General features: G+C 43.1%; 2 protein-coding genes across 3 annotated transcripts; both read left to right on the forward strand.

The window, feature by feature from the left end:
* The first annotated feature begins 249 nt into the window (after positions 1 to 249).
* Positions 250 to 3,666, forward strand: si:ch73-345f18.3. Its single transcript, XM_037093998.1, has 4 exons — positions 250 to 389; positions 1,645 to 1,723; positions 1,839 to 2,060; positions 2,136 to 3,666. The coding sequence occupies exons 1-4, from the start codon at positions 336 to 338 to the stop codon at positions 2,531 to 2,533; spliced, it is 753 nt and encodes a 250-aa protein (XP_036949893.1). The 5' UTR covers positions 250 to 335; the 3' UTR covers positions 2,534 to 3,666.
* A 411-nt stretch (positions 3,667 to 4,077) lies between these two features.
* On the forward strand, positions 4,078 to 26,660 carry fam126a (family with sequence similarity 126 member A). Of its 2 annotated transcripts, XM_037093994.1 has the most exons (12): positions 4,078 to 4,274; positions 12,521 to 12,602; positions 14,973 to 15,074; positions 15,194 to 15,373; positions 16,255 to 16,335; positions 16,419 to 16,534; positions 18,050 to 18,145; positions 18,610 to 18,726; positions 19,741 to 19,828; positions 21,496 to 21,658; positions 22,623 to 22,966; positions 24,461 to 24,599. In XM_037093994.1, exons 2-11 carry the CDS (start codon positions 12,552 to 12,554, stop codon positions 22,919 to 22,921), a joined length of 1,293 nt encoding a protein of 430 aa, XP_036949889.1. In that variant the 5' UTR covers positions 4,078 to 4,274; positions 12,521 to 12,551; the 3' UTR covers positions 22,922 to 22,966; positions 24,461 to 24,599. The 2 variants fall into 2 exon arrangements, with proteins under 2 accessions (XP_036949889.1, XP_036949888.1); XM_037093993.1 differs by lacking the exon at positions 22,623 to 22,966 and having other exon boundaries at positions 4,079 to 4,274; positions 24,461 to 26,660.
* Positions 26,661 to 27,060: the final 400 nt, after the last annotated feature.

Here is a 27,060-nt window from a genome sequence, read left to right on the forward strand (position 1 = left end):
TTTATTCTTTAACACAGCTTGTGTTGGAAGATGTTTTGTTATCGAGAGGAAAATCATTGTAGCAGTTTGTGTTCCTGTGAAAGTATATTTCAGATTGTATTCCAGTGACAGCGGTGATCTGACAACAGCAGCGCTGTTTACCTCGCTGCAGCAGCTCACCTGGAAGTACACCTGTCTGTCAATTTCATACCTGCACATTGATCCAGATTACAACACCAGGAAGAAAAGTTGTGCAGCAGTCTCATGACACTGACGTCATGTGGAATGAGGAATGCAGATGCATTGTCAGAAATAACTGACCCGAGAACAAATTGAGCGAAACCGAGCTGCAGAAAATGCTCCGTTCTCTCTGCTGCGGCTGCTTCTCAGGTGAAAACTCCGACACTGAGGTACGTATTGAGTTCAGTGCGTGTGTGAGAGCTAATGAAGTGGCTTCATGAGAGGTCAGACGAGACACTTCAGATAGTTTGATTCAGCTGTTCACTAGCAGCCTAATAGACTGTAATGACGGTGAAACTACAGACGTCATAACGCGTGAATGTGCTCATGTTCTCCAGCTGTCACAGGAAGAAGTCAATATAACAGTATTTACATGGTGTCTCATCAACTAAACCACTGTAACTGTGTCGTTCTGCCTCAAATACCAAGTACATCTACTCTAGGACTGCGCATGAGTAGACTACAAGTTTGAGTTACTTCGCGGCTGCTTCAGACTTCCGCTCCACTACATTTCAGACGCAGACATTGACATTTTTTCCTCACTTCAACTTATTTGATACCTTTCGTTACTCGTTATTTTGCAGATTGCATCGTGTATCAAAGTAGTGCATTTTAAAATGATTTCATTTTATCAGCAATCACATTAAAAAAAATCGGAAAAATGCTTATTATTTATTAGGTCGCTGGTTCGAATCCTAACTTAACTGACCATCACTGTATGAATATGTGTGTGAATGGGTGAATCTGACAGGTGTAAAGTGGCTTTGAGCATCAGTAAACTGGAAAAGTTCTGCAGAACTACAAGACCAGTTACCTTAAATAGGTGGTAGTCTGACCCAAAGTATACTGTTTATACATGTACATATATGTCATCCTCCTGATATGTATCATTTACTTTTACATGTGCTTTTAAAACTTAAAGTGGCGCTGTCTAGTTTTGGAGAGGAAATTAAACTCATTTTACACTATTAATGAGGAAATAATACAAACCTAAGAATCCAAAACGGAGTAAACAAGCTGATCTCAGAGGGACAAAAGGTCTCAGAACACTGTTTGGTGCTAGAAAGGTGGCGGGGTCCGCCACATATACACAAAGTAAACCGTATGACGTGTTGTTGTCCTTTAAGGCCAGTTTATTTATTCAATAATGAAAACAAAGACATACAATGAAACACTACATAGTGCACCTTCAATACATTTATTTCCAGAAAATATCTTTTTCATACATTTGATATCAGATACTTTGATAAAATCAGCATGAACCAAATCTGTTGTTTGACATGTGAAACATGAAAATACAACATGGTGACTTTATGGAAGACTAATTACATTACTAACTACACATATCCAGATATTAACAACCCTCACTGGTGCTTAATGTCAAATGAAAATGAAGTTTATATGTAAAGAATCCTGTTATTTCAGAGACAGCCTCTCCTGCAACCCAGACCGTCAGACCTGGATGGAGCTGGGTCAGCCAGGCAGACCCGGCCAGCACACAGTGGTACATCATCTCTCTGAATGTTAATGTGTCCGTCACTCAAACCTGTACATTTCCAATGCATATGAGACAATAATAAACATTTGTGTGAGTGTGATATTCCTTTTTTCCCCCACAGAAGCACAGACTGTGAAGCGTATCGGCAGGCTGGTGATGAGGCGAATCTGTGTGCCAGAGCTGGACCAGAGGTTTTGTGACATGGCCGAGACCTTCAACGAACAGCAGGCGCGCTATGAGTCCATGGTCCGACACATCAGAAACCTGCGACAGATCTACGGATGCAACCACAATGATAGCTTTGCTTTGGCTGAATGTCTGGGGAGGATCAGAGAGGAGCATGGTAAGTGAGAAACTCTCACACCTTCCAGTAAAGTAAATGTGATGCCATTTCTTTCTTTGTTCTCTCCTCTTTCAGAGGCCAAGTACAGGATCTCCCTCAAGATTAAGGGCTATGACTTCTCCCTCGAAGTGGTTCCTGTGGGGTTTGGGGGGGAAAGTGAAGAGGAACCCATGCCTCCACATCTGCGACTGGCTCAGGATGAACTGAAGGGCACATCTGAGAGTGCCAAGGCCACCATCTCAAAGGGCACCACACTTCAGGAGATGATTGGCTGGCTGCTCCGGAGCAAGGAGCCAATGGCTGAGCAAGTGAAGGGAGCTGCGACAACTTACCAGGAGCGAGGAAGACTTATTGAGAACCTGGAGGAGAACATGAAGGAAGCGAGAAGGGCGAAGGAGCTGTCTCTGGGATACCGACAACAGGCCGGGGCCGTCCTCACTGAGGCTGCAGAGATAGCAGGGGCCTCTCTGTAGGCTGTGAACATTTTAAATTCTCTGTTTGAATACACTCATTACAATACAGGAGAAAAGGATTGAAATATTCACAGAGGTCACACACACTATTTGACTGTTTCGGGTACAGAAAAGGGTCAGAGCTGCAACATATCATCAGCAACCTGCATCAATATCCAAGCATTTGCAGCAACATCAGGAGTGTTAGACATGTTAGAAAACAGCAAATCAACCATGCACACACACAAAATCAAGATGTAGTCAGTCTGCACTCTCCTTTGCAGGCCATTGCAGCCCCTTGTGTCCTGTTTGCTACAAGAACATGAGGACTTGCCATCATATCTGACCTTTATATGTTTTATATCATGTAGAAATATTGCAGGGATTCTAACACTTAAAAGATATTGTTTGTGTAAAGACTTGGAGTGTTTTCCTTGACGGCTGTGCTTTTTCCAGCTTACATTAGGGGGCAGTGCACACTCACTTTACTATTCTTACAGTTGCTCTTCAATTCTTGTCGCTCAGATTTTGTCTGGGTCATTTCATGATGAAGTATTCCCTAAATCCCCAAATCAGGTATTAAAATGATAGCGGTCTCACTTTTTTTTAATTTAGATTTTATCTTGCACTTGATTAGAGTCTTACATTTTTGCAACAGGCACAGATTGTAGAAAGTATGTAAATAAGGAAGTATTCTGGTTTTACCTGCACTGGACAGCACATTTCAACAAAGGACAGGAGAGGACACAGTTTCTTATCGCAGCAACATGAGCTGGACTGGAGGGTTGTTGTGACTGTGGGTGCAGTATTATTGTAGCATTTAGAGGAAGCAGATTTGCTGCTTATCGTCCACAGAGGCCCATGTTAACTGATTACAATCTGCAGCTTTCCATCTGCTATTAATGTGAGAGCAAACAAACACGTGGTCATATGCCATCTTGATAATTAATTTTGGAAAATCCATTGTTCCAGAGGTCATTGTCAAGTGGTCATGCATTATTTATCTGAGGGAAACAGTTTTAGAGCATTGCTTTTGCCTTAAGCTTAACAGATTAATTTGCAGAGAAGTGTGCTGGAAAACCTGGGTGAGTTGTTCATCTCGAACGAAAATAAATTTTGAAAATAGAACAATTAAAAAATGTTGTGGAAAATAATTGTGTATGTTTGACACAGGCAACCATTATTAATTATGTCGTAATTTTGTGTTAAAATTGTAAAAATAGTTACTTATGATATTCATAATTAAAATTTGTGTATATTTTAACACAAAGAATTAGGCATAATAATAAGAATAAGGCATTTATTAGAAATATCATTCAACTAAAATGTATATGCTGCAGTATAACCAGTTATTGTTACAATACAATCTTAAGCCAGCTGTCAATTAATGACCTATTTATGTGATTAACTGAAAACATCTCTGGATCACTGCTGTCAAAGAGCAGTGACTGACAGCGACAACCTACCGTGATGGTGGAAATTATGAACTCGCAGCCTGACGTCAAATCTGATTGGATTCGGAAATTTGGGGGCGCGGCAGTTAGATCAAATACCTCTCGCTCATTGGCGCGGACGCCTGTCACTCCGTGGACCGAGGTTCCCTCGCCTAAGGTAGTCTGAGTGGAGAAAGTCATGAAGATGGAAGGAGCTGATGTAGATGAATTATTGAGGCGGTTTATGGAGTAACGAAGTGATAGCGTTTACTCGTCTTGTCGGAGCCATACAGGACAGCAATACCAGGAAATTGCCAGATAGCATGCCAGTAAGTAAACAGCAACTTGCCCCAGTTTACTTGGTGAAGCGCCTTAGCCGAACTAGCTAACTAGCGAGCTAATCTGTAAGCAGCCGTAGTGACAGTTGGTAAGTCATTCAGCAAGCCGAGATAGAGAGTGTGTGACGGCGGGGGATTAATTTACTGTCCCCGGCTGATACAGGTTAACGAATATCGAGTGATACGTCTGGGAAAGCTAATGTTTCCCTTTAGCTACCAGTGCCTCGAACATCACATTGTTCACATGCAAGCTGTGTTACCGGTTGTCATTGTGGCAAACTAGCTGGTGAGCGGTGCCAACGGACGGGTAACGATCATCAGTCAAACCAGCTAGACAACGTGATCCAGAAAGCAGCCAACGAGCTGCTCATTGCAACCATTTTGCTACAGTAGTCGATAAATCCCCGTTTGTCGTGGAGACTCTGGACCTGACTTTATCCTGTTAAGTAAAAGCTGTGTGGGTGTATGCAGGACCTTGTTCAGATACTTCTGAATCCTCAGGTGATTCCTGTGTGTGTGTGGGCAGAGACACTGCTGCAGACTGGGCTGTTGGATAATGCGTTGTTAGGATTTTTCTCATAGCTATCATGTGATGCAGCTTTCCTCTGTACCAGTCGGCCAGCTGAGGGTTTCCTGCCTGAGGGCGGCCGGTGTGGTGCTTTGCTCCAGAGTCAGTCCTGCTACATGAAATGACTTCCTTGTTGCACATGCTGTCAAAAGTTACAATTAAGTGTCATTTAACATTACTTATCCTACACAAAGCCAGTTATTATTCAAACAAGATACCGTCCGTTTTGCTTTCTATGCTGCCTGTGTGTGTGTTTATGTGTTTGTGCTAGCCTCTAGGAAGAGGCTTGCATTTTAGCATTAAATCTGTGCTGTGCTGTTTAAGTGTTGTCATTAGGGTGGTAATGTGTGACTGCATTAAAAGAATGCACACTTGTTAATGTGTGGCATCGTGGCTCCTGCTATCTCCAGCCTTTTTAATGCTTTTTGACAGTGAAGCCCAGCAGGTCATGGAGCATGAAGATGGTGTGGTCTCTGCTGTCATCTAGTATTAAAGCTTGAGTCACCCATGCCTGCGGTTTGATTTCATTTAGATCGGCACCAAACTCTTGGTGAAGTACAGATTCTGACTTTCCCTGCTAAAGTATATTTATCTGTGCATAGATGCCAGTAGATGTATACTTTTAGCTTTGTAAGAAATCTAGAAAATCAAACAAATTATCAACACCAAAAATGAAATTTGAGTGTGAAAATCGATGTCTGAACATTAATAGATTTACGAGAGAGTTATCTAACAGTCACAAGAAAGCTGAGGCAAATGCAGGTTGAGATAGAAGAGAGCACTGAAATAGAAAAATCAGTCATGTAAATCACTGCTCTCCTCAGGCTCACTTGCTGAAAGAAAGACAGGGTATTGGAGGGGAGAGAGGAGGGACGAAGATGCATCACTGGCTTAACGGTAAAGGAGAAAGGCGCGTAGGCTGCGATAAGAGGATTCCTCCCTGTCAGATCTCTCTATCCGTCTCCCTCAGCAGCAAACACATACTCTGTTGTCATGTCTGCTTAGCTACAGGCAGTCCTCTGCTGTGTGTGTGTGTGTGTGTGTATATATGTATGTGTGTGTGGGTGTGTGTGTGTAGATCAGAGAGAAAACAAGCAGAAAAGGCAGAACTCCCCCTTCCTCAAAGCTATATGCAACCTGCTTTTGAAGAAGACCCAGGAGGAGAGCAAGGTGGGAGGCGTATATGCAACAGGGTTAACCTCAGGCCAAGATAGTCCAAATAAAGAATACTGCATAAAGCAGAAGTGATGGAAACTGAAGAGAGATGTCAAAACAAAATGCTGAAGTCTTTGGTATGGACTAACGGTGTGAACAGCTCTTAGCGGGGGTGGTGCACAGGAGACCAGGTCAAGCTGTGAGCTATAGGCACGCGCCCTTTCATGAACACAGTTATGTAACACTGCCTTCACCTTTACTTGGACATATCACAGCTCCTCAGTCAAGTTCCCAAACAGCTTTTGGTTCCAACAAGCTTTGATTCTCTGGTTTAGCTTGTTATTAAGTGACCTAGTTTGGAGATTTTAGGTGGAAGTATTGCTGTAGTTCCTGGTTCTTACATTGGTCAGTGCAGTAAAACAGTTTATTAGTGGTTTGGGTGTGTTTGAGAGAGAGTTGAGTCAGCTCCGGGTGCTTTAGTTAGTTTACTGAGGCTTCATTTCAGCTGATTCGATCTATTCCACAGCTCTCCCTGTAGCTTTAATTCATCAGGAGCTCAGTAATGTGTGTGTCATTATCAGCCCAACCAGTAGCTTGTGGCTTGCACCCTGTACCACAGGAAAAAGCAGCTTGGGCAGCTCTGTCGCTCTCAAAACCATCCGTTTGTCTCTCTGTCTCTCTGTCTCTCTCTCTCTCTCTCTCTCTGTCTCTCTCTCTCTGTCTCTCTCTCTCCCTCTCTCTCTCTCTCTGCTTCCTTTCTTTTCTCTATTCAAACATTCATTCTTATTGGCCCACTCAAAAAAAATGTTCCAAAGCATATGTGTAATAGGAAGTGACATCAGAGTGATGTGTATGTGTGTGGGTGTCCCCTTAATTCATTCTCACATGGGCTACCTTCAACATTCTCTCAGGCAGCTATCTCAGAAAGGTATGTTCTCACTCTAACTGAGCATGGGAGGACTCTGTTTGGGTTGTGCTGATTTCATGCTTTATGTGTATGAATCCATATGAAGCGTGTGTGTGTGTGTGTGTGGCTCAGGTGTTTTGCATCAACTCTTGAAAGGACACGCAAGCACACTTACAACAAGGATTAGGAATGTAAACTCTTTGTGTTGGATGGAGTCTTTGGGAGGAGGAGTCAAAAATAAGCTCATTTAGACTGCTGTGTGTGTGTGTGTGTGTGTGTGTGTGTGTGTGTGTGTGTGTGTCAGAGGCGTGGGTGTTGTCTCAGAGAGAACGAGCTGTCAACTTTAGCTAGCTCACAGGAACAGGTTTTGTCAAACCAGAATTGAATAAACACACGCTTGTGCAATGCATGACACATTCTCTGTCACTGCTTTGCAAGTAGTTGGCTCCTTCAGGGCTTTGCATTGGTGGAAAAACTCAGTAAGCCAGAGCGAGGCTAGTAAGCGCACTAGTTAGATCCACTGTAGATACAAAGAGGTGTGTGTTTCGGTGTCTGTCGTTCACTCATTGGTTTTTCAGAGTCTTGTTGGTTGGTACAGGTAGCACAGATTGAACTGTCCTCTGTTATTGATCCTGCGTTCTCATTCCTCTTATCTATCCCTTGGATCGTCATACACCTCTTTTTATCCCTCATCTGGCTGTACATCCATTTATCTCTCCTTCTTTTCAATTAGCCATTGATCTATGCCCTCCTTCTGCACTCTACACCTAACCCTGATATAGGGCTGTGTAATAAATCGTTCAAATCGCTTAATTCGAGTTTGTGGTTTAGAACGATTTAAAAAAAAAATTAAAATCAATTTTTCTTTAATTTGCTCTCCGTTCCTAAAAAGGCACGGTCTCGTTAGTAGCTTGGTTTTGTGGCGTCGGACCTCGAACAAACCACAGTCTGCTGCAAAGTTTGTTTAAAGGCTGCTGGAACTAAAGGCAGCGGACCGACACAGTATCACAGTGGGACACTTGTTGTTCACTACGAGATGCACAAGACCGCTGCAGCCAGTCCCGCTAGAAAGCAGCCAACATTAGTGGAATCATTTAATCGTCGTGTCCCATATGAGAAGAAACCTGGTGGACAGCTGTTGCAGATGCCGTCACGTTGCATATCTCTAAATATACTGTGCCCGTATAGTGGAAAAGCTGGAGGTTAATCCACATGAAAACTTTTGACCCCAGGTTTGTGCTATGGCCAGCACACACCTCATGTCCCGTACATCTGCCAACATGTCGTGTTTACTATGCAGTGCATGCAGATGATTAATTTAGTTTAGTAAAGTATTTAATGAAAATTATGTTAACATTTTATCAATACCAATAATGAAACTGATCTGTTTTTATAATAGCAGGCAATCTGACATGTTAAATTTATGTTAACAAAAGCATTTCGTCAGAAAGGGACACATTCTTATCAAAAGGATGTATGAAGGTGCATCGACAGGGCAGATTTGTCTAAAATAAAAGCATTAAAATAAATGCAATGCAATTTCTTCATCATCTCAAGTTTTTTTTTTTTGAGAAGGAAAAAAATGATCAAAAATAGAGATCGTAAATAGAGTTTGGTGTGAAAAAATCAGAGATTCAGTTTTCAGGCCGTATCGCCCAGCCCTACCCTGCTCATCCTTCTCTTGTTCGTTACTTGTGCCTATCAATCCCTCTCAGCCACTCAGCCACTCATCCTTAACACTATTTTATTCTTGTGTGTGTGTTTGTGCCGGTCATTATGGCTGAGATGCACAGAAGAAGCTCACCAGCTGCTGTATCATTTGAAGCCTCTCTGTGTCCTTGTTTGTTCTCTCTGGCCTATAATGATTTCTGTCACGATCTGTGAGTCCATAATGACAGTTAGCCCGACGAAGAGGGAAGACAAACATCTGCCTTATAACATAATCAGCTCCCATCACAATTATTTTCTATTTTCCTCCACCATTTGCTGGTGCTCCTCTGCAGTTTGTCAGAAGAGCCTAAACATTTTCAAGAACGGGTATGATGGACCACTTGTTCATCTTAATTAACAATATATCAGGTTAGAGCTGGAACAACTTTTGGTTTAATAATTAGTGGATGGACAGACATACAATAACACACCAGCTGCTCTGGTGTGATATTCTGTTGCTCTTAGTGCTGTATACACTTTCTTATTGTCAGATATCTTCGGTTTAGGGCTGCTGGAGGTTAATTAAGAGATTTTACTGTTATAGACAAACCAATTAATGGTTAAATGGTTAGTTGATAATTCAGTTTAGGGCAAAATAATATGCAAAAACTTCAGTCTCGGTTATTTACTGTCTGAAATCTGTTATGTCACAATTATCCTGGCCAAAATAGTTGCTTTTCAGGATTTTATCCCCATTATCTTCAACATATGCTTAAGATTGTTAAAATGGCATTTTTTTAATGTCTTTTTTCTTTGTGTGAAAAACATTCAACAAGGTAATCATAATTCATGACTTCCCCCTGTACCAATAAAGGCTAAGTAAGTAAGTAAATGTCCCTCTGTAGACTAGAAGCCATAGAATCTACACACATGTTTTGTATCACACTATGTTTTTTGGGATACAATATGATAGCAGTACCTTCATCCATGGTGACAGGCTTAGTATTCTGTCAGTCATAATATATCAGGAAATTTTTGTAGGACTCCTGTAATCAAGATCCTTCACTCATGGAAAGATATTCACAATTATACAGATAATGGAAATTCAGTCAGATCAATTTATGAGTGTTTTTATCCCAATCCACAATTAAATCTCCTCCTATTCTTACTGTTAAACCTGCATATCTGTGGGATTTGACCTGTCTGCTAGACGCCAAATTAGGTATTCTTTGATATCAATTATTGGGCTTCAGCAGTGATAATACCTTGTGGCATCTAAATACTGAATATTGAGCATTCTTTTCTTCTACTCTGTACAGTTGATTTTTTCAGGCTGATATTATCACTATTACTGAACACTTGTTTGAATATTATCCATTTCCTTTCAAGTTAATTTAATGTAAATATTCCAAAATCATAAATCCAAGTTAGTTTTCTCACAGGGGAATTTACAATCTGCACTCTTCTCATGTTTTTTGTCACATATATGTTACATGAATATGTTTAATAAATTCCTGGTGATGGAAATAGTTCTTCAGATGCCCTTTAATGAACTACTACATGTGGTTGCAGTAACTCTGTACCATGAAAACGTGTCACATAAAGTCTTTTCCTGGATCCAGATGATACGGATGAGGGTATGGATGGAGCTGACCTGTTAATGTGACTCTATAGGAGGAGTAACACGTCCTCTTACAAGACTGACTCATCCACTCTCTAATCACAGTCCTTTATTTTGTCTTTCAGCGAGCTTGCCATTAAAACGCAGGCTTTAGATATCGCTGTCCTCCTTTCTGTCTTCACCAGCACGAGAACAGAACAACAGAGCACCACAAAGAACTAATTTCTCTAAATGGAGGCTATTCTGTTTTTATAATCCTTCCCCATTTCATGAGTCACTGGCTCCCCTCCCCCCTTGTCGTTCCTGTCATTGGTACAGTCCATAAATAGACACCTGGCTGCCATGGAGGGACCAAGCACTGGAATAATACAGAAAAAAGCATTTGGATGTGTGAAGACTGATTAGGGAGCAAGGAAGATGGTGGGAAGGAGAGGAGGGATGTTTTGTGGGAGGATGAACAGGAATGGAGGAAAGCAAGGATGGGAAAAGAAAGATTTTTTATTTTCCATGCATTACACATACATTAACAGATTAAGCTGGATTATTTGCATGGCAAAGTTTTTTGATTATCACTCTGATTTTAATCAGGACTAATTTGGTGCTGTGTGTCTTTTGAATTCACTTCCAGTATATGTTTGAAATGTCATCTCACAGCTGGAAGGTTAATATTGTTGAAGGGGAGATTGTGTCTCTGTGTGTGTGTCATCCTGTAAGTGACATGTTGGAAGCGGAAGAGTTTTAAAAGGCGAATTATTCCACCGTCAGATCAGATTTGAGCACATGCTTCTGCATGACAAGTGTGCACATAGAAGGACTTCTTCCTCCCTCTTTCTTTTTCTCAGCCTCTGGGTCCAGACATACCAAACATGGACTTTGCGTCTGCTTTCAACGGCCAATTTAGCCTTGTGCAATTTCAGTTTCAGAGCACAGACGCGACAAACCCCGCAGTGAAAGCAGACTGCTAGTGAAAAACAGATCATCCATCAGAGATGCAGAGAGAATGTGTCCTCCTCCTCAGCACAGAAAGCATGTCTCTGGTCAGCTTTTATCATATGGTGACCAACTCAGTGCCGTTTGTTAAGGTGACCACAGTACCTGGAAAACAGAGGACTGGATCACTGATTATTACAATTATCATCATGTCTCTTTGTTTGTTTCATTTCATTTCATTAAATTGTTGTTTGATCTTTGAAAAGTCATACTGAAAACTTATCATCATAACATAGCTCCAATCACTGTTTAAAACAGTCCAAAACCCAAATACTGTTTCTTTATCTCCATGAGTAACAGAATTAAGGCAGCACATCCTCACATTTATAGAACCAGCAGGTGGTTAAAAGATATCAAAACAAAAGTCTATCAGAATATTAAGTGATTAATTATTCTGTTCGATTAGTTTTACTTATTACTTCAGGTCATAATGTCAGTTTGACTAGGACTGTGGAAACATTGTAGTTATTGAAATATACATCTGTACATCTGATTTTTTCTTATTTTTCTGTGTGTGTGTGTGTGTGTGTGTGTGTGTTACATTCTCTCTGTATATTTATATCTTCTGCTGTCTCCTTTCTTCTGTTGTGACTGCAGTGTCAGATAGGAAACAGCAGATGCTAAATAAAACACAGGGAGAATTAATTCAACATTGAAAGCAAGAAAACAGCACTGTCCTGAGACTGAGCAAAAGAAGACAGGTCATTATTGGAGGCTCAGTAGAAAAGAATACATGCATACAGGTTGCGTGCCTGGAGGAGGACAGAGAGAAGTTAAGATGCAGACGGTGTAAGTGCTGTGATGGATTGAGAGGGCTATCAAAAATAACCAACAGCAATGGAGGACGCATTCGTTTCATTGTGAGTGAAGCTGTATGAACTGCCTTATCTGCCTGTCTCTGTTCAAATACATCCGCTCTGAACAGTCTCTTAAACAAGCAGCTAAATTCTGCAATTCTGCTGTGCCGCTTTTTTCCCCCATTTCAATGGTGAAGCCAGTAGCCAGCCTTCTCTGTGTGGGTGATTCTTCGACTTGGGGTTGAGAAGAGGTTAGGTACTTGCTGCAGAGGTGTCTGGAGAGAAATGCGAGAGGGACGGAGAGGCGTACGCTTCTTTAGAGTATTGAATTGATGCCTGGAGCGTTTGCAGTCACTATTCACCACTGCCATGGAGCTGTTTGCTGTTTGTAACAGGATATTTTATACCAGGATAGCACATAATTGCAGGCTGGCAAACATGGAACGAGCCAAGCTTTGATTTGTGTGTGTGTGTGTGTGTGTGTGTTATATATTTGCTGTGTGTCAGTAATTCTGCAGAGTGTTTATACGACATTTTTTTCTCTCTCAGGTAGAGGTGACTCCACTGCAGATGAGGGAACATGTTGGCTATGGACCAAGGAGTGGTGGAGGAATGGCTGTCAGAATTTAAGGTATTGCTTTACTGTTTGTGTGTGCGTGTGCGTGTGTGTGTGTGCACTCAGTATGCAGTACGTTCTCTGCTGTCTTTTTTTTTTTTTTTTAAGGTTTTTTTTTGGCCTTTTCTGTCTTTATTGATAGTACAGCTGAAGAGTGTGACAGGAAACAGGGTAAGAGAGGGGGAGTGACATGCAGCAAAGGGACCTGGGCCGGGGTCCAACCCGGGTCCGCTGCAGAGCCTCAGCATGTGGATCGTGTGCGCTACCGACCGAGCTAAGCGGCACCCCTGCTATCTTTTACTTAATAGATTTCATCCACAAACAAATAAAGACTCTCTGAAGTGCTCCGTTCACAGAGAATTGCAGGCTCGGGCACGAGCGCTCAGTGATACGTGACTGATGCTGGAGCCGAGGCTTGGTGAGGTGGAACAGCTGGGGAGTAGATGAGACTTTCATGTGTGAATGTGCGGGGACCCCCTGTCGGCCCCTCTCAGTGAGGTCGACCTCTAAATGCAACCAGGTGGACGTGACTGACAGTGTCTGTCCCATCACTGCCTGTTTCTGCAAGCTTCAGTCAAAATATTATCATCAGTCTTAAGGCCCCCACACACCGCCCAGACTCAAACCAACAGCCAACTGCCTTTATCCGACCATTCTGTTGCCTCTTGTCCACAGTACTGTGTACGTTCTGCACTTGCGCAAGTTGCAATAAGCGGGTGGTGTTGGTGTATAAAAAAGACACTGGACGAGAGGTTTATGCACGTAACTCTCTTTACTTTCGATCAAAACGGAACTTAAATATTTCAGACAAAACAGCTGCATACTAAACATGCAGCAAGGCATTACCAAATGAACACAGATTAATCCGTCCTGAACAGACATGATAACAACTAGTCTCGTGCCAGTACTCCAAAACATGAAAACAGGGAATGATGGAACGGAGTGCTTAGAAAAACAAAGTGCACACAGTATTCCCCCCTCCCACACACCACGCTGATTCGCTAGCACACCGCCAATCAGAGAATCCAATGGCTCAGACAGCTGACAGCCGTCCTCCTCAGACTTTGCATGTTGAATCGGAGCAGACGACATCCACGTGGCTCCGAAAGCTTCCAACGCAGCTGAACACATCAAACAGAAATGTTCCCGATCTCGTCCGAGTCTCTCCAATCGCTTCAGACGTCCAACGGTTGGGCCGGTGTGTTCCTGCCTTTGTTGATACCAGTTCTGCGTTATTTACCTGTAACCACAATATTGGGTAGATTTTCTGGCCTTAAAATGTTAGTGTATTAGTGCCGACTGATGAATCATCATCTAGATATGATCATGCGTCACTCCAAAAGACTGAAACGTGATGAATAAGACAAATCATTTTAGGCTGTTTACATATGCTAGTGGGTCCAAAATTAACTTCTGCCAAGTGCCAAACGTGGGTAGATTTTCTTTTCAGTGATAAAACTCTAAAGGTTATCCACCACACTCATGGGTAAATGTCTGTAGCAAAATAGTTGAGAAATTACAAACTACGGTGCGAGTCTCTGCTGCCTTTTGGTGTCATGTACTGGCACACAGCTTCTGTCCTCTGCTCTAGTGTCTATGTCAAAGTTTGACACAGACACTGCAACAAGGCTTCATGGTGCATGTCTTCCTCCCAGATTTCACCGTGCCATTCTCCACATAATCGGGACGTCAGAGCTGATCCCCAGAAGCCGCTCTCCACTCTCCTCTGTGTAGAAAACTAGTGTATATGACATATAGTCGGTGTTGCCACTCTACCATCTCTACATTACATCACATTTACTCCACTTTTGAGTTACAACGTGCTGTATGTGCATTGGCTTGGTGGGTCTCATACAGCAGAGCATGTAAAACAAGCAATCGAGGAGATGCTGAGCGTGTGAAATAAAAAGTACCTGATCAGAACATCCCTAGCTAAAATCATAGTTTCCCATTCAGTCCTACAAGGACACATTTTTCAAAATTGATAGCACTTATTTAAAAAGCAGGACATGGGAATCTATATAGCTTATATGCACACTTCATTGTTCGTTTATTATCACGGGTCATACAATCATCGCAGTTTAGGACATTTAGCAGAGTTTAGCAGATTTTCATCTTACTGTGCAAACTAGTCTGTGTGTCCTGGACTGGATGTTCATCACTGTGCAGCAAGTGTTGAGTTTACACAGATCAGATTTAAACTACAGCAACAAATGTTTGACTCGTTGGTACTGACTTCCCAGTTTATCTCGCTGTGTGTTTATTTTTTAGAATATTGTCAATTCAGTTAGTGTGTCAGACTTCAGCTGTGTGTGTGTGTGTGTGTGTGGGTGTGAGTGTGTGTGTGTGTGTATGCGTGTGTGTGTGTGTGTGTGTGTGTTTTAGACCCTTCCAGACAGTGCTGTGTCCAACTATGCCGCCTCACTGAAAGACAAAGGTTCCCTGGTACCCGCCCTCTACAAGGTCATCCGTGAGAACTACAGCGACGTATGCACACACACTGTATCTCTCAAATAATGCTGGACATTATTAATGCACATTAAATGCCAATTTCAAATTGTATAACAGCCTATTGGTGGTTGTTTTTGGTTTTGTGTCTTCTCCAGTTGCTGGAGCCCGTGTGTCACCAGTTATTTGAGTTTTACCGGAGCGGTGAGCCGCAGCTGCAGCGCTTCACGCTACAGTTCCTGCCGGAGCTCCTGTGGAGCCTTCTCTCCGTCAGCGCAGCCAGAGACCCCCACACCTCCGGCTGCATCGAGGCTCTGCTGCTGGGCATTTACAACCTGGTAGGGGAGATGATGAAAGTGGTGGTTGCTGGTGTGTGTGTGTGTGTGCATTTTATTTTCCATTGGAACGTTCTAATGTCAAAGCTGATCTATTTTATGTATTATCAGTGGAGGAGAGCTCCTTTTGTCAACAGCCAATAGTTTCCAGAGTGATAAGTGAAGGTAAAACAGGAGAAAAAAGTCCTTGATCCTCAGCAAGTGGGCGTAGATCGTGCAGAAGCAGAGGATTTAACCGCTCAACCACACATAGGATCTGCGTCATGTGTTTTGAACGATTACTTTCTGCTCTTTCTGCCTTATAAGATAACTATGTGTGGACAGGGACAGGAAATGTGGGTAAGAAATAGGGGAATAGAAACACAGTGACTTTGCAAACACACAGTATGGATGGGATGCAAATACCTTCAAGCTTCCCACAGAAAGAAGTGAGCACAAGCAGTTATTACCACAGTGTTGAGTGCTGAGTCCTAATTTCATCCGTTTTGGCTCCCGTTGTCATATCTATCAGCAAAGTGCAGTGTCCCCTAACTTCCTCTCTGAATAGCAGAATAGGTCAGCTGTCAGTCAACACACTGGCTGGCTCCCATTAATGTGTTTGACATTAACATGCACACAGGGGACAGCAGAGCCCTGGGGTCTGTGCGCGTATCTTCACACCACACACAAGTAAACACACACACATCCACCAGCAGACTGAGACCCTGAGGTGCACACACACGCACACACACACACACACACACACACACACACAACGGATGAGTGTGCTTGAAGAGATGAGCACACACTCTTCAGAGGTTCAGTGCACACTCACAAAAAAGCTTCTGTTTTTTCTCGCCCACAGAAACGTTTTCTCATTGTCTTCCTGTCTTTCTCTTTCACAGGAAATAGTTGATAAAGATGGACAAAGTAAAGTATTATCTTTCACCGTCCCTTCTCTCTCCAAACCGTCGGTGTACCATGAGGTGAGAAACACACACAAAGCATTTAGTTTGCTGTTGTAGAAATGTTAATTTACATACTTTTGTTCTCTTTACCACGCTTCCAGCCTTCAGCCATCGGCTCCATTGCCCTTACAGAAGGGGCTCTAGCCAATCATGGGCTGAGCAGGGTGGTGTACAGTGGGCCACACCTCCAGAGAGAAACCTTTACAGCGCAGAACAGGTAAGAGTCTTGACGGACCTGTTGGGTGGTGACGTGTCAGCAGGGTTGAGCTTGTTTTAAAACGGGCTTTCCTGGCAGGAAGCCGCCAATCTGCCTGGACAGAATTAGCGGCAAACACAACTTTTTGAAACACACACAAAAAGGAGGATGAGGAGTCTAACGAAGAAGTGCTGACGAGCTCAGTGACTGTGCCCTCGTGTTTCCCAAGCAAACTGTGCAGCATTATGCCAAGAAACTCCTTCCTTCTGCTGTTACAGTTTCAGGCTGTCTAAATTGTTTTCCCCAACACGGTTTATCATCAGTCTCAAACACAGAAATGTACTTTAAAAAACTGGATAATGAAATTTGACAGAAATGTGAATGTTGATAAGGGCACAGAAATCATATTGTGATTATTTTGGCCAGTGTTAGAATTCCAGTATGATTCAGGATTAACAGAAATGATCATTTATGCATCACAGTTTAAATTTTAACTAAAAACAAAATTATATACAGTTCTGAGGATTTTACAAACATCATCTCTAAAATTTGAAGTAGTCATGTTGTTGTCAAGCTGCATGTTTTCTGCAATGATGTGTGTGAACGTTAAAGTCCATTAATAGAGAGATATTGAACCAGATACTGTTTCTGATGCAGTCAAAAAGAAGATACATGGGGACAAAAGTCTATCCAAACAGTCTGACATTTCAAGTTTAATGTAGTCCCACAGCCTCATTAATTATCGTAGATTACATTAAAAGTCAGTTTTAGTGACCCCCGTCCGGTCAGAGAGAGTTTTGCTGCTTCCAGGGCCAATTATTTTCATGCATGGTGCGCTGGCGTCAGTGATGGCCCATGGCAGTTGTCTTTGCTTTGTTGCATCAGAAGTTGATGTATGGCTGTAAGGGTGTCCTGAGTGAACGACATGTGGCTGCAGCTCAGCCAGCTCTGAAGGTCAAGGAAGTAGAGCATCCTTCACTTTTTTCATTCAGCACTTTTTACTTACAGTACTTTACTTACTTTATACAGTTTCAAACTGACCTGAAAGAGGTTTTCAAAATGGGTTATTAATCTTTTATTTCCAGTGTATGATAGATAACAAGTGTGACTGAGAGAGATACTTTGATCTTAATGTATGTTATTGTAGCAGTTGTTGAAGTTATTAGTCTGGGAATCTTTATCTTTCAAATATAATTTTGAAAGTTGTAAGACATGAGCTTACCAGACCTAATAACGAGCTGTTAGCAGTTATGTTGCATTATGGGTAATGTAGGCACCAAGTTTTGACAAGGAAGAAGAAAGCATTGAATAGAAAGAACAACATCTGTGGTTCTGCTGAGACGGGATATCTCTTTAAAGAACCAAGAACATCTGATCTGATTTCAAACTTTCTTTTGTAATTGTTCAGTCTCCCATGTACTGTGTTTTTTTTCTACAGCATGGATGCATGTGCAGCAGATATATGTGACATCTTGTTTCATCTGTCATGAAGGACTTTAGATGGGCTTTGTTTAAGGGCGTGCTTGTGTTTTGTAGATTTGAGGTGCTGACCTTCCTGCTGCTGTGCTACAATGCTGCACTCAGCTACATGACCTCCACCTCCCTCCAGTCCCTCTGCCAGCTCAGCTCCAGGTAAAACATAAAATCACACACACAGATGCTATTTTGCAAGCTCTTGCTTATCTGATCCTCTTATAGACTTTGGTGTCAGAGAGAGCCAAGATACCGCTATTCGGTATCCCTGCGATGTAGACACATCCAGCTCAGAGGTTTTGGTAATCTGCCAGCTGTAGTTGAGCATTGCTCTGATAAGCAGAGAGCTAAAGAGAAGTCATAAGGTTTTTATTTCCCCCGAGACCGTTTGCTGTGTGTCAGCTGTGTAAAGTACACTGCAGCCTGTGAAGCTTGAAATGCACAGGTGTTATCTCAGTCTTAGCTGAATCCTCTGTGTTGCAACTTGTGTGATACCTGTTTTTAATTAATTAACTATGATTACCCAGCAATAGCTTTCTCATTTCCTTAATGGAAGTAAATTCCTCTTAATGGAGCTGAATTTGGAGCTTCTCGGTTGTGTTTTTTCATTTGTCATCCTCCAGGGTGTGTATATGCGGTTACCCACGGCAACAGATGCGGCGATACAAGGGCATTAGCACACGGCTGACGGTCACGTCAGAGTTCCTGGTTCAGCTCATCACAGGGATACACTATGCTTTGTGAGTGTACACACATGCCTGCACGCACAGTCAGACCAACACAGCACTGACTCACTGGTTATTTCTCAAAGTGTGTGTACTGCTGAAGGTTTTTCTTACAATCTGACGCCTGTGTTCATCCTCTACACAAGTCATAATTTGTAATTTAATCGAACATGTAAATAAACACTAATCCAAAATTAAACTAGAATTGCAGAGCGCATACCTCCGCCAAGGCCAACAGCCACATTTAATTCAGTCGAGCCACATTTTAATTTGGATCCATATCAGTTGTACTCACTCATAGATACAAGCCAGCTAAATATGACAGATTTTTAACTTAATTTGATTTAATTTAATTAAGTTAATGGTGTCAATGTTGGGCTGAGAGCCGTCCTCTACCCAAGTTTTGTAGAAAACTGGTCAGTAGTTTTTGTGTAATCCTGCTGACAGTCCAACCAAACAGTCAGCACAGCCTCCTCGGTAGAGGTAATTGCCAGACAGCATGACTGGACGCCTGTTCATATTCTGCATGAAAACAGTGAAGGCTGTAAGCTTAGCCAATTACATTTTATAACTAGGCTAACTGTGGCCTTATAAACGGCTCTACCTGAACAAACTCCACCTCCAAGTTGCTTCAAGTGAGTGTCGGGCGGCAGGAGAGATAACAGCCATGCTTGCAGATCACGTTCATCAACTTAACCTACGCTAGGCGTGATTGGCTGTCCTGATCATGTCACAAAACAGGACCTGGTCAGAGTATCCTAAATGATGGCACTTTTTGTATTTTTGATCATACAGAGGACAAAATGACTGCACATCTGTCAGGACTGTTCACCAGTGAGTTGACGTGGTTATCAGAATCTGTTCTAAGCATTTGGCATCAAACATACTCCACCATGTTTGTAAACAAATGAAAGCATTGTTTACATTCATGTGTATGAGAACAAACAAAAGGCTCCACAGGGAAACCCTCACGTGTGTCTCACACTGTGTGTTACATGTTTGTCTTACATCATGTGTGTTTGTGTGTAGGTGTAATGGGGAAGTGGAACTGGGATCCAAAGCACTGGATGATGTTCTGTACCGGGCCCAGCTGGAGCTCTTGCCCGAAGCGCTGTTGGTGGGTGCAGTCTCTTTCTTTATGCTACTGTCACACATCTCCTTCCTCTATGTGTGTTTCTGGACCTGTGGCTTGTGTGTGTGTGTGTTGACGACAGCATGTGATTTAGACACACATGCTCGCCTGTGGTTTTGATTCACACACAGCACACTGTGCTGTATTGTGTTGCTGTCTGTGTGTGTCGAAGGCTGCAAGCACAGTGTAATCCTGCTAGATTATTTACATGCCTTCCACTCTGCTCCGTTAAGCTATAATCCTTGAGGCCCAGGGAGTAGGGGATTGGACCTAAGCTCACAGTATTACTACACAAGTCAAGGTGTATCCCTGTACAACAATCAAAACACACGACCTTTGGATTCACATTCTTAAGAATGGTGATGCGGCTTTAAAAAGACATTTTCGAATAAAAGAAAAAGCTTTGTGGACACATGCCATGAACACAAGTGTGTGTGCTAGTAGTGTGTTAGGGTTCAAATATTAGCATTTTTGTAAAGTGTGTTAATTTGTTGCGGTGGAACACAACACGTGGCTGCTAGCTTAGCATAGCTTGGTGACGTGTAGCTCATGAGACCAAGGTGCTACAGCCTCACAGACAAAAGACATGTTGTGTTGTGATTATGAATCCTTTTACCTCATGTAACATACTCAACTGTTACATCATCACTTGTGCAAGTGCCACTTGAGAGGTTCCAGCGAGAACAGAGGTTATTACAATAAGACTTAGTGTTACATCGAGGGAAATACAAAGCCGTTTTGTTCTCTTATATTACTAGTCTGTGTGACAGTTTGGGCTAAGCTTGTGGGTTTATCCCTGAGCATAAATCTTGTGGAAATGGACTTATTGATTAGATGTAATTGGTTTGGTAACATGTTCTGAACTCAAGTCAGACTAAAGAGCAAAACATGTTTTAGTGGCATCAGAAATGCTGCTCATACAGGCAGTGTGTACATGACCAGTGTCTTTATACTTGGACCAAATTTAAAATCATTTTTGAATCTTAAGAGTTGGATGAAAAATTATTTGACTTAAAAAAGCCCTTTCTCTTACCACTTGTCTTAATGCCACCTGATGAGCGGCTGTTGTACTCCCGATTTAAAAACATGTGAAAATGTTTCTAAATGTCACAAATCATAATATGGAGGAGTGAATTTTCACTGGCCTCCATACTCCATCGATTATATTGTTATCATAATCCACAATTCAATTTGACATTCAATTTTAAGTTCACACTTTGGATTTTAAACTTTTGTGCCCTGACAACTGTCTTTTATCTTTGTTATGAGGTGCACTTGAACACACCACGACGTTCTTGTCGGTGAATGTATCCTTTGCTGTATGAAGCAGTGAGTGTAGATTTCAAAGTTTAGGATGTGCACCTGAATGCACCATGAAGTCACCAGTGTGTCACACTCTGTATTGAAGAAAGTATCTCTAGAGTTTTGCTCTGTAAATGTAAAGACACCAGTTATCGAATTGGCTTTGTCCATCTGTGAGTTTGCAGTAATTGTTTTTTGGTGCACACTAGTCAAGAGTTGGGTCTGCAGCCGGTCTGACAGTCAGGCCAGCGGCTCACCTGTCAGAGAGCACCTCGTTTATCCTTCTGTGAAACCCTGGTATCCTCTGAGGCGGTAACATTTGTGGATGTGTGCTTCTCCTCGGCCCCCAGGTGGGTAATGCCATCAAGTCGTCACTGCATGGCGCAGCGCTGAAGAGCAACAACAAGGAGGGTCCACGGAGTATCCAGGTAGAGATCACACCCACCTCCTCCCGGATTTCTCGAAACGCTGTCACCTCCCTCTCTATCAGGGGACACCGCTGGAAGAGACACGGTAAGGCACAGACACAGGAGTTAACTGAGACGTAGGGGCACAGCTGTGGAAGTCCCTCAGCTTCACACATCTCTTGAGACATTTTGAAATCAAAATTCTATGTGCTAATAAAAACAATATTGGAAGAAAAATCCATACCAAAGGAGAGAGCAAGAAGTTTAGATCTCTTCATTGTTCACTCACCCTGTCATTTCATGCCCTTCAGTCAGTGTGTTACTGTGGTTAGGGTTAGGGTTAGATGCAACAGTACAGAGGCAGTTCACAGTTTGAGAGAGCTTCAACACAGCACATGAAATAATGTGAGACGACAGCAGTGAGCAGAGAACTGACGTTCGGTTTTTACAACTCTGTGTTGAATGTTTTTGATGACGGAAGAAACAAATAAGACTTTTTTCTTTAGTTTCGATGACGAGTCTGTGTGCGGTTTAGAATTAAGAGAGAGTTGCTCCCTTTTCCCAGAGCGCAGATGAGAAAGGTAAATTACAGCCTTCAACTAGTTTAATAAGTAGGTTTCATCCTGAGCCTCACACCCCTTATTTATCTCATGGATATCTGCTCATTGGTGCCAGCTGCTTGTTTATGCGTAAAGCTTTTGTTGTGAGCAGATGATGGAGGAAAATACTGTTAAATATTAATTCATGTGTAGGGTGAGCTGTGAGCCGGTATGAAATGTGACTCCATTCAAATGCTGTGTTCGTATTCATCTCCATACAGCATGTACTCTGACCATGTGTTCTGTTCTGATCACTATGATTTTTGTCTTTTTATTTTTCTGCCATTACATTGATGACTTCTGTGTGTCTTGTGTTACTGTGGTCGTGTGTGTCTGTGCACATGACTGTTTTTGTTTTTCTCATGTGGGTGCATGATCCGTCTGTCCATCTGTGTGTGTGTGTGTGTGTGTGTGTTTGTGTGTGTATCAATATACTGTCGCACTACCCACCATGCCCCTCCACCCCACCAGAGTCCCAGGAGGTGAGTGTAGACAATGAGGCCGCGATGGGGGGCGTGGCCATCCCCGAGATCAGTGTGACAGGTGTGGGCGGCGAGCGAATGCCCAATGGAGACTCCCTGCGGTCGCGCCCTGACGGCCGTGCCCAGCCCGACTGCGACGCCCTGGGCGCCGCCTCCGAGGTCAGCCTGGACCCCCGAGGTCATGACTCCGGCACGAGGGGTCAGGATGTCAGGAGGCAGAAGTCTGTGAGGCGGATGGTGGAGAATGAGGGTTCTGGGTCGGCCTCCACAGGGAGGAGCCAGTACTAAGGTCCTGCCCCTCCTTCCCCCCGACCCACTCCTGGGGTAACCTAGGTAACCATGTGTGGGGGCGTGGTCTGAAAAGCTGCATGATGACTTCCCCTTTACCTTTTTGCGCTGGGCTCCACCAAACTCTCTCCGCCTAATTGCACTATTCCTCTCATCTGTCTCTCCAACGTCACTCATTCATTTACTCTCTCCTTTGTGGCTAAAGCTTCCTCATGAGGATCTCCTGCCCAGACAAATCCAATTAATTATTTAAGATCTAACTGAATAACAGATCAATTACCTAATAATAAATGCATAATAATGAAATGTGCTTATCAAAAATAATCTTACTTGTTGATGTTGAATTGATCCTGTTAAAAGCAGAGCATCAGTTAAACAAAGGAACATAAACCACAGGTGTAAAGCAGCTTTATGAAGACTGAATATGACATGACAAGAAACTGCTACCTTGCTGTATCAGGTTTAGTAAAAGTCACTCTACTTTAAAAGCCCTGATGACCTTGAATGAACCCAGATATTATCTGTGGCAGCAGCACCAGGAGCAGGAGATTGTACTCTAATGATGTAGTTCAGTTCAGATCTGTTAGTCATGTGTAGGTTAGCACAGGGTCAGGGTCATAGATCAGTCTGGTGGTACATGTAGTCGTGCTCCTGGGGTTACTCCAGCATTGTTACTGGTGGGGTTGGCGAGCTTTTCGGTCCCTGGCGGCGCTCCTCAGTACGCCTCGACACATTTCCCCTGGGTTGCACCTGGAGACAGATTACTTCCTTCTGACTGGTAGCTAGGAGCTGAGGAAAGATATGCAGGTCTTGAATAAGTTGAAGCAAAAGCTGCTCACAATGTTAAAGTGAGACCTGAATCTGATGACGCGTTTTTTTAACAGCTGAAATCTGAGCATGACAGAATTCCACAGGACCTGCCTATCTGTCTGTTTACCACCTGTCCACAGGTATTCTGTTACAGTGATAGCATCGATAGAAAGTGTGTGTTAGTGCATATGTGGGTGGTTGGCCACTCACAGGTGTGTTTTCATGCGTCAGATAGCAGGAAGGGTGTTTTTGTGCGTCTGTCTGTAGAGTTCTTATTCTTGCTGTTGGTTTGCCCTCCTCTTCCTTCCCTTCGTGGTCTTTCCCAGGCTTACACTCTTAGATTCTGCCCTCTCCTACCTTTGGGACAAAACATGCACTCCTCTGCCAATAAACCACTGACTGTTAAGCTAACCTGTGTGCTGGCCTGGAAAACACAACTTGCATTGTCTCAGGTGGCGAAACATCCCTGATAGATGAGGTTACAGTGTGAAGGCTCCACCTGCTGGACAGTGATGGAACTCCTCTGTCATGCAGCCCAACACAAAGCTCGAAGCCTTCTCATACACATTCAAACAGTTACAGCATTATGTTTTGATATCATGTTAATCTTAACACTTTGACATGATCAGATGGGCTGGATGACAGATGAGCTGCTAATTCTTTCCTCTGCTCGCTCCTGTTTTTCATTTCAGTGCTTGTTCTGTGTCCCTCTGTGTGTCTGTCTCACAGACGCAGTGGATTTGGGTTCCCCGGATGAGCTGATGGATATTTCAGAGGTGGATGAAGGGGTGTGGCCAGGCGGCGTGGGGCCTGACATGACCCCACCGACCATCACTATCAGCAATAGTGTCACAACGTTGAACCTGGGGGCCAAGGCCATGAAGAAGTGTCGGCTTGGCGGGCGCACCAGCAAGGACAAGGACAAGGAGGCGGGCCCTCTAACAACAGGCAGAGCCGCCAGTGAGAACACAGAGCTGTCTGTGAAGCGACTGACGCTCACATCCAGCCAGTCGGTGCCCAAGGCTGGAGCTCTCACCAGCCTGACGCGCACCGCCAGTGCCGTCTTTTCCCGCTCCTTCGAGCAGGTGGCCAGCGGCAACGCCCCTCCCTCCAGCAACCACACCGCCCCTGATGCTGGCCGCTACTCGTGCAGCCTGCAAGAGGATGGGCTGGGGTACTTGAGTCCGGCGCCAAACCACACGCAGCGCTCTCCCAGCATCAGCGTGCACTTCGGCTCTGACCTTTGAACCCTTTATGACTCCTGACTACCTGAACCCGTCGCCTCCGATCCTGTGACCCTGTACCTGTGACCTGGAACTCCAAGCCATGCCAACCACTACGGACCACAGACACTCCCGCTGGTTCCCTCGTCACTCCTTTTCAACGTGTTTGATTGTCCGTACTGTAAGCCAGCCTACTGCCCTGCTACATTCACACGTCTGGATGTCCATCAGCTCCTTCTGCTTTTTTCCCCCCAGCAGAGTCTCCATCTCGGGGATTGATGGAGGCAGGACGTCATTGCTCAGCTCGAACGATTTTTACCAGTGCGCTGCTGCTGTGAAGTCGTGCCGGGACAAAACTGCACTCTGTGGCAGAGCCGCCTGTCGTAAATGGGTGCACTTAAAACTCTTTACTAAAACAAACTGTGTGGAAAAGTATTTGGAAGTATTTTAATTGGCATTTGTTGCCCTGCATGGCTTTTCCATACATCCATCCTGACCTTGCCCATGTTTGTCAGAGGGCAGATGAGTGTGTGTGAGCATGCTTGAGTGTGTGTACTGTATGTGTGAATGTACGGTTGTTTTTAGAATAAAGGCTGCTGATTGATACAGTGAACAAGTATGATTCTCCAAATTGGAACAAGTCTTTCTATTGCTTTTTAAAAGATGATGGATCCTTTCTGTAGCAATACAAATATCTCCTATTCAGTGTTTTCCATCTTTTGGGAAGATCCTCCAAACTGCCTCTGTTCACACAGCTGTGCTTCTGTAAAGAAAATCTACGTCCTTCCTTTAATGCATCAGCAAAAACCATGACTAAATAATCAACTAGTACAAAAAGAAACAGCTCATCACGTTTACAACTGCACAGTATTGTCATCGTGATGGAGAAGCAATATTTGTGTCCCCCACGCTCCTTTAGCACTTTCCTGAATTGTTGTGTATCTGATGGAAAAAATGAAACTTTAAATTCTGACAAGTGATCAGGGTGATTAATTATGGGGGACGATAGGTGTGTGTGATTTTAAGTATTGAATTTTGCACTTGAAAGAGCAAATGAGTTGTGTCCTCAACTTTGGTATTTTCTTATGATGAACAAGAGACGTTTGATTCTCGGCTGTGGTGTTCTGTGTCTTGTTGCCCTGCACAGATTTCTATGGGGGGAAAAAAAGTTGAAAACCCGACCTGAAGTCCACGTTTGCACACAGGTACGAGAATCTGATGGCAGAACTGTAACTGAACCTTTTCCTCTGTGTTGTGCAGTCAGAAGGCGTGCAGGGCAACAAGGCATCGTAACTCTCTGCACATCATTCCAGCTGTTTGTAGTATTTTGGTGATGTATTTCCTGTGTCCCTCCTTGTCGTTCACATCATCATCACCACCACGTCACATGACAGGGTGATATTCTCTTGTACCAAAAACAAAATAAACTCCACCCATCTGCTATATTTGATGTCCTAAATCAAGCGTTCATGCTGCAAGCAAAGCGTGTCCTGTTGTCTGTGTACTAGAGCTGTCGAGTGTCCTTACAGTAGCTTGGTGGGACAATATCAATCATCGTGTTTCTGTATGTGGGTTTACAGAATGTGAATGGGTAAGCTCTTGTTGTAATTCATACTGTTGTACTAAAGTTGGTTTATATTGGCCTTTTCATGTCTGAAGATAACTCACTGCTACAACTTCTGGGAATAAAGTGTTTCTATATTTCACGTGTGTGCTCAGTTTTGTTTTTGTGTTTCTGCTTCCCTGAACATTTTAATGATGAATTCAGAATCCACTTCAAAACTCTCTGTATTTATCTTTAAACTGACTGAGGGATGTCTAAATACTGAATGAATACATACTCAGTGGGCTTTTAGAAATGGGCTCATGCATCCAGTGTAAACTCTACTATATATAATAGTTTCCGTAAACAGGTGTACAACACTACAGATTTAGGAAGGTGTTGCTCAGTAGTGTAAGTAAAATATAGCAACAGGCATAGTTGGAATAATTAATTTTTGGCAAAAGTTCCACTGCAGTGATTGATGCTAACAAGGCCTTACCACTATTACTTTTTGAACTTTATAATTAGTTTATTAGTATTTATACCTGAGTTTTGTAGATCAT

The sequence above is a fragment of the Acanthopagrus latus genome, chromosome 3 (assembly GCF_904848185.1).
Source record: "Acanthopagrus latus isolate v.2019 chromosome 3, fAcaLat1.1, whole genome shotgun sequence".
NCBI lineage: Eukaryota > Metazoa > Chordata > Actinopteri > Spariformes > Sparidae > Acanthopagrus > Acanthopagrus latus.

Coding starts and splice junctions, on each gene's coding strand:
- fam126a (XM_037093993.1), top strand. CDS start 12,552: ATGTTGGCTATGGACCAAGGAGTGGTGGAGGAATGGCTGTCAGAATTT. Junction 15,075..15,193: donor TCCGTGAGAACTACAGCGAC/GTATGCACACAC, acceptor TGTCTTCTCCAG/TTGCTGGAGCCCGTGTGTCA. Junction 18,727..19,740: donor ACAGGGATACACTATGCTTT/GTGAGTGTACAC, acceptor GTTTGTGTGTAG/GTGTAATGGGGAAGTGGAAC.
- si:ch73-345f18.3 (XM_037093998.1), top strand. CDS start 336: ATGCTCCGTTCTCTCTGCTGCGGCTGCTTCTCAGGTGAAAACTCCGAC. Junction 1,724..1,838: donor GACCCGGCCAGCACACAGTG/GTACATCATCTC, acceptor TTTCCCCCACAG/AAGCACAGACTGTGAAGCGT. Junction 2,061..2,135: donor GAGGATCAGAGAGGAGCATG/GTAAGTGAGAAA, acceptor CTCCTCTTTCAG/AGGCCAAGTACAGGATCTCC.